Raw genomic sequence first — 6,914 nt, 5'->3', positions numbered from 1 at the left:
TTCTCTCTCTTTCTCTTTCTCTCTGTCCCTCCCTCCCTCTCTCTCACCAGAAGATTGAAACTCAGGATGCTGTTCACCAGGTAACACTCTAGTCTACTGTCATGTTGACACTAGAAGTATCCTGAGTTGCTAAGTGTATTAGTTTCCTAGGGTTGCCATAATAAATTACATAAACTGTGTAGCTTAAAACAACAGAAATTTCTTCTCTCACAGTTCTAGAGGCTAGAAGTCTGAAATCAAGGCATTGGTAGGACTGGTTCCTTCTGTAGGTGCTGAGGAAGAATCTCTTCCTTGCCTCTTTTCTAGTTTCTAATGGTTGTTAGCAATCCTTGGCATTCTTTAGCTTGTAGATGTATCACTGTATCCCGCTTGACACATGACATTCTCCCTTGTGTGTGTCTGTTTCTCTGTGCCCCAAATTTCCTCTTCTTATGAAGACACTAGTCAGTGGATTGGGGCCCACCCTAACAAAGTATTGCCTCATCCTAACTTTATTACATCAGCAAAGACCTATTTTCCAAATAAGGTTACATACATAGGTCTGGGGGTTAGGACTTGAACATGTCTTTTTGGGGGACACAGTTCAACTCACAACATGAGGGGATGGGAATCACTGGCTGAGGACACAAAGAACATCCTGCCCTTGGCTTCATTTCTTACCCTTTGGTCCCTGAGCACCCCGCCATTTTTGTTTTTTTCATTATTGAGTTGTAGGAGTTGTTTCTGGGTATTCTCTGAGATATATGTTTTGCAAATATTTTCTCCAGGCCATGCTGTACTTATATGTTTTCTTAATTTTTGAGAAACTAAATCAACCTTTAATTTTGATGAGATGGAATTTATCATGTTTTCCTTTAATGATTATTGATTTCTCTGATCTTTCTAAGAAACTTTGCCTAACCCCAAGTCACAAAGAGGATCTGTTCAGTATAAACCAGGATTCTTTTCAGGTATTATGCAATAAAACTTAAACAGGAGAGAGGGAGATGAGGGAAAGAAAGAGAGAGGGAAAGAGAGAGAGAGAGAAAAAATGCAAACAGAAAACAGTATGACAGAAAAGAACATTTCTGATGTCAAATGAGGCTTTGATAAGCTGTAAGACAGCAGATTTGGAGAGATCCCACGGCAGAAAGCTTGCACGTCCTCCCCAAGGGCTCTGGAAGCACAGGCTTCAGAAGCCTCCGCAGCGGCAGTAACAGTTCAGGTCCCTGAGAATAATTGTCCAGCAGACACCAACATGGACTCAAGGGAGCCTCATCAAGGTGAGAGGCTTCACAGGCTTAGAGCATAATGGAAGGGGAGAGAGCAGCAGTGGCTCCAAGGCACCGGGCTGTGGTAGGTATGGGATCTGCAAGGTGGGAACTGAGAGAAAGGAGGCCATTGTATCTAAGGATGAAGCCATGAACTCTACTGGGAGGGTTGCCCCATGTTTTGTGTGGGATGGCCTGTCCTCTAGAGGGAGTGGAGGCTGCTCACGGAAAGACCCCATGCCACATTTTGCACTGAAAAGAGAAAGTTGAGATTAGGAGATTTCAAATATGGGTGAAGGGTTATACAGGGAGAGTGTGGTCACAGGAAAATAAAAGCTAGGATCTCAGGACCTAACATGTTAACTTTTCTCAAATGTTACAGCATCTCAAAAACCACTCACTGAGAGAAAAGGCAGTATTTGAAGCTGATTTGTCCCTGAGAAATAGGAACCCTGATAAAAATGACTGAAAAATGGGAATATTTCCCCAAATGTGTTTAAATTCAGTGTGGCCTAAGCACTGTCACTGATTGAGTGTCACCATGGTGAAAATGGGTTTGAGAGGGTTTTTCTTTTCTGTTTTTTGTATGCTTCTGCCTCTAGTTACTGCTTCTATGTGGAGTTCTTTCATATTCATGGATGTGGCTTGTGACCTTTTTATAAGTCATTCCAACCCCTCAAAGCATGGAATTGTGGAGTGGGGGTGGGGGGGCGGTTTGGAGTGTCACCAGTCCTGACTTACAGGGGCTGGAGGAGCCACATCCACTTAAAGGGCAGGTGGTCTAGGCTGGGCTGCTGAAGAAGGGCTCAGGCTCTACGAGATGTCAGTGACACCCTTGTGGCTCAGCCTGAGCAGAATCAGAAAATGAAAAATGGGATCATCAGGAAAAATTAAAATAAATTTTTCAGTCTTGAATTATTACAGGGGGATAGGGACTTCATCTTTAGACAGTTTGCCTTGTGAACTCAGTTCTCTGAAGGGTCTAAGAAAAGTCATTTATTTTAAGTTTGTTTAGCTTTTTTTGCTGTTGTGAGAATGGGGGGTTTGACTTTCAAATCCATCACATGTTGGAGCTGAAACAAGAAGTCTGAACATATTTTTTATATTATCCAAATGCTATCTTTCCTGTAAACATAGTAAAGAAAGAGTCAGGCAGCGGGCAGAGAGAAGGTAGGACTAGGGGTCCTCTCAGATGTATTCTCTTTTTTAAAAATATTTATTTTATTGATTTATTTATTTGGCGGCGACGGGTCTTAGGTACAACACATGGGATCTTCGTTGCTGAGTGAGGAATCTTTGTTGTGGCATGCGGGATCTCTCTTTTTTTTTTTAGTTGCAGCACGTGGGATCTTTAGTTGCAGCATGCGGGATCTTTAGTTGCGGCATGCAAACTCTTAGTTGTGGCATATGGGATCTAGTTCCCTGATCAGGGATCAATCCTGTTAATACCTGAGACTGGCAGAAAAGCTATGGAATTCGCCTGGGAAGATGTCATTTAGGGGAACTCTCGACCCAAAAAGCAAGAAAGGCTCAACAGAACACGAGTGTTTAGAGTAAAGGGAAAAATAAATCCATTTTAGTTTTGTACCTTAGATAACACTACTCAAACAAAAATTAGCAGCCTAATTAAATTAGATAATTAATGTACTACACATAATGTAGGGCCTAACTCATAGTAAACACTTAAAAATTTGTTCTTAGTGCTACTAGTACTGCTGCTGCTATTATTACTATTATTATTTTGTAGTTATTGTTGTTAGTGATTATTATTAGTGATTGGGTCTGAACCAGAAACTCTTAGGCCACTATCAGTCTCTTCTCACTTTTCACTCCCACATCTCATCATTCTCAATCCATTCTTCTCATTGTCTCTGATTCTGCTCAAAGGGGCAACTCAGTACTGGGTATGGGAAATTGATATAGATTTATCTTTCAAACCAGACTGTCGACCTGTGAGGTGAGCAAAGGGACAGGAGGGCCTGAGGGTCACGCTCCCTCAGGCAGAGTATTTGCAGACAGCCAAAAAGGAGGCAGAACAGGTGATGTCATTCCATGTGCCGTCCACCAGGAGTGTCACACAATGTTCCTCAGAACCAGCTCACCATCATGCCAATTTTGGTAGGTCACCCTCTTTCCTGTCAGATCCACAGACTGGCCATCAGTCTCCTCATTTGTGATGCCCAGGAAGGCCCCTCCACTGGCTATATCCTGGATGGCCTTGTTTTCTTCAGCATTAGTAGGAATGGCCACAGAGGCCTGGAACTGGGCACACAGAGTCTTCACTTCATCAAAGGTCATCTTTTCACCATTGGTAAAATAAAACTTTTTCCCAACTTTTTTGCCCAAAGAGAAGATCAGCCCTAAAATGGGAAAATATAGGTGACACTGGCTTGTCTCTAAGTCCAGCTCAAGATATTTTTCTGGACAAAGCCTTCAACAGTAGAGTTGCCACATAAAATACAATATGTCCAGTTATATTTGAATTATAAACAATGAAATTTTTTTAGTATAATTGTCTCACATGCAATTTTTAGGACATACTTATACGAAAAAAAAATTAGTTGTTGTTTACCTGAAATTCAAGTTTAACTGGGTGTCCTATATTTTTCTTTGTTAAATCTAGCAGCCCTAATCTGAAGAAACAGAATGGAACAAAGGCCTTTGTCCTTTTGGACCAGAGTTCTAGAATACATATAATTGGAATTCTAAGTTTTACCCCAATATTAACTTAAAGATAAATTTAAATGTCTGAGAATATTTGTCCTAGGCCAGGAAACAGGTTAGCCTCATTGCCAGTTCTCAGCAACAGCATAACAAAGGGAAAGAGGCATAGGTCCCATTTTCAGTGACACATATGTACACTGATAGTAAAGATAAAGGATCAGGGTCTCTGGTATCAGACTGACTTCAATTTATAAACTGCCTCTGCCACTTATTAGCTCTGTGCATTTGAGCAAATTATGTAATTTTCCTTTGCTTCCGTTTCTACCAAAAGGTTGTTGTGAGGATTTCATGAGGTCAGAATATGAAAAACACCTATCCAGGTACTAGATAATTACATGTATTCAATAAATATTTGTTGCCTTCCACTTTCCCAAACTTCAATCTGCCTGAAAAGTAAGAGAGAAGGCTTACATTTTTTGAGCTGGTCCAGTTCTGATTGCTGAGCTGCTCTTTCTGAAGTAGCCTGGCTAATATAGTTACCTAGAAAATTAAAACAAAGTGAAAGAGCATTGTTGAAAAGGCATGTAAGAACTAAAAGGGGGTAGGGTACCTTTTCAAACTAAAAAAAAAAAAAAAATCAAGATAAAAGTTTCTTTTATACTGATATCTGCTCTTTGAAGGAAAATGAAAAATATTTTAAGCATAAAGAAGGAAAAGTATCTCTATTTCCATCCAGCCCAAAACATCACTCATCTGTTGAATGTATGTAAAGACACTTTGTACACGCATACACACCCACACGCACATACATACACTCCCTGTTGACCGAGCATTATAGCACTCCACGCGCCAAGCTATTCACTAATTGTTTTTTTCCCAAAACAAATAGCTCTATCATGGGTAAACTTGTGGAATAAAATACTTGAGGAATTATTATGAGCTGGTGAATATTGACTATAAAGATTGCAGGGTTTTGTCTTTGGGGAAGTTTTGTTTTTGTTGCTTTTTGTTTTGTTTTTCCCTGAGTTTGTTCTGTGAATCAGTAAACCAGGATTTTTGTGAGTTGCCCGTTATCCAAGAGGGGAGGGCATGAGGCAAGCTATGTGTAGTAGATGGCAAAAAATGACCTCAGTGTGGTACAGCTTCTCTCATTAAGAAATGGAGTTTATTTCCCCACTCCTTGAATCTGAGCGGGCCTTGTAACTTGTTTTGACCAATGGAATGTGGCAGAAGCAATAATGTATGTGTCCTAAGCCTTCAGGAGGCCTTAAAGCTTCTGATCTTTCTTCTTTTGGAAATCCTGTAATCATCTCTATGTGAATAAGCCCAGGTGAGTCAAATGGAGGATGAGATCTGTGGCTCAGCTACGCTCATCACTCCAGCTGATGGCCAAACAACAGCCAGACATGTAAGTGAGACCATTGGCCATCAGTTGACCACAGACACATGAGTGAGTCCAGCTGAGACCAGCAAAGAAATCACTTGATTCATAGATTCGTGATTTAAATAAATGGCTGTGTTTTGTTTGTTTCTCATGAGGTGAGAGATAACTGGCATACCATGTATCTACCATTGTTGTGAAAATAGGCATAACAAGCCCAACACATAGATAACCTATTTTATCCCTTTTGGACCAGAGCCTCACATTGGATTGTTTCAGCTGAAGGAGAGCCTAGGCTTCACTCCTCCAGGAGGCACCTGTTGAGGGTTTGGCTCTGAAGGGTTTGTGAGTCTGTATGCAGGCATTGATAGGAATCCCTTGAGGCTCTAAGTAACCTGGAGAAGCTAGAGGCTGCTGGGTCAGGAAGCAGAGTTGGGCATCTTCCCAGGAAGCAGCAGGAGAAGGGGCATCTCCCACATGGTACTCAGAGTTGCCAGACCCTGGGGGCCTTCAGCCTAGACCTTGCTGAAGTAAATTCCTTACCCAAATCATCTCCAGGGTCTCCTTTTTGGCCCACTTGTCCTGGTAACCCAGGTGGCCCTGGCATTCCTTGAGGCCCTACCTTTCCAGGAGGGCCCTGAAAGCCTCTGAGTCCTTGACCTGTTGGAGGACCAAGGAAACATGACAGTATTTGCGTTCCTGCTCTGTTTCTCCAAAAGCATGATGCCCAATCCCTTCCCAGGAGAAAGGAGACACTGATCCAGGGCTCACATTCTGAACCGCTCTTTCTAATGACCATAGAAGGAAAGCCTCCTGTGTCCCATGGGATGGTCTGCCTTGAGGGTCAACTTCCTGAGCCGGCAGGACCACCAGGTGTCACTAGTTCCTGTGTGGAAGTTTGGGATGCCAGAGTCAGAGCTGTATCTCTCTTTTGAATTATAATTTGTAGTTGAGAGAAATACAAGCTACATGAATATGACATTATCCTCCTCACATCTCCAGGCAGTTTCCTTTGGAAGATAAAGAGTCACAGAGATAGAACAGCCTAAACTGTACCTGGTTCTCCCTTTTCTCCCTTGGCACCATCATGCCTATCTTTGCCTGGGAGGCCATTGATTCCTGAAGAACCACAGGCAATCACAGGGCAAGTCTTTTGTACATTCTCACAGTTTTCTGTTTCTGTACACGATGCTGTCACCACAATCAGGAGAAGCAGAGGGAGTGATGGAAACAGTGACATGGTCCTCACCTTGGTGTGGGAAAAATCAAGGAAGATTATCTCATCCTGTTCAGTTAATCAACACATATTTACTGAACCTGCCCTTTTTCCTATAACCTATACTGGGCACAGGTGATATAGAGATGGATGACCCATTCCTGGCCTCCAGATTGGGGATTTGGAAAAGTAAATCCTCCTGTGACGTTGTATTACTACTTCAGCAAAGGTAGTCATAACAGCTTGCATTGTCGAGGAGAAGGGGTTACCAGTGCCTGGCCTCTAGTGTTACTGCTAAAAGGCTAGGAGTGTGCTCTGTGTGTCCTTTGTGAGAGCAAATAGGCATAACACTGCCAGCTCACTCATGCCTGCTGACTTGGGGAGTGAACGTGAGTGGAGACCC

The 6,914-nt window shown here is 42.3% G+C and overlaps 1 protein-coding gene across 1 annotated transcript; it reads right to left on the bottom strand.

The window, feature by feature from the left end:
- Positions 1 to 3,323: 3,323 nt before the first annotated feature.
- MBL2 (mannose binding lectin 2) lies at positions 3,324 to 6,535 on the bottom strand. Its single transcript, XM_029201083.1, has 4 exons — positions 6,352 to 6,535; positions 5,839 to 5,955; positions 4,386 to 4,454; positions 3,324 to 3,610 (listed from the first exon to the last, which is right to left on the bottom strand). Exons 1-4 carry the CDS (start codon positions 6,533 to 6,535, stop codon positions 3,324 to 3,326), a joined length of 657 nt encoding a protein of 218 aa, XP_029056916.1.
- Positions 6,536 to 6,914: the final 379 nt, after the last annotated feature.

Source organism: Monodon monoceros, unplaced genomic scaffold, assembly GCF_005190385.1.
Source record: "Monodon monoceros isolate NGI ecotype Baffin Bay Population unplaced genomic scaffold, NGI_Narwhal_1 Super_Scaffold_4, whole genome shotgun sequence".
NCBI classification, from domain to species: domain Eukaryota; kingdom Metazoa; phylum Chordata; class Mammalia; order Artiodactyla; family Monodontidae; genus Monodon; species Monodon monoceros.
Note: the sequence above shows the minus strand (reverse complement) of the source record. Positions and strands in the feature narration are given on the sequence as shown.

What these genes read in the sequence shown, in the direction of transcription:
- MBL2 (XM_029201083.1), bottom strand. Translation starts at nt 6,535, where the DNA reads ATGTCACTGTTTCCATCACTCCCTCTGCTTCTCCTGATTGTGGTGACA. An exon ending in AGACCCTGGAGATGATTTGG is followed by an intron (nt 4,455 to 5,838) that starts GTAAGGAATTTA and finishes TTAATTTTCTAG; the next exon opens with GTAACTATATTAGCCAGGCT. An exon ending in ACTGGACCAGCTCAAAAAAT is followed by an intron (nt 3,611 to 4,385) that starts GTAAGCCTTCTC and finishes TTCCCATTTTAG; the next exon opens with GGCTGATCTTCTCTTTGGGC.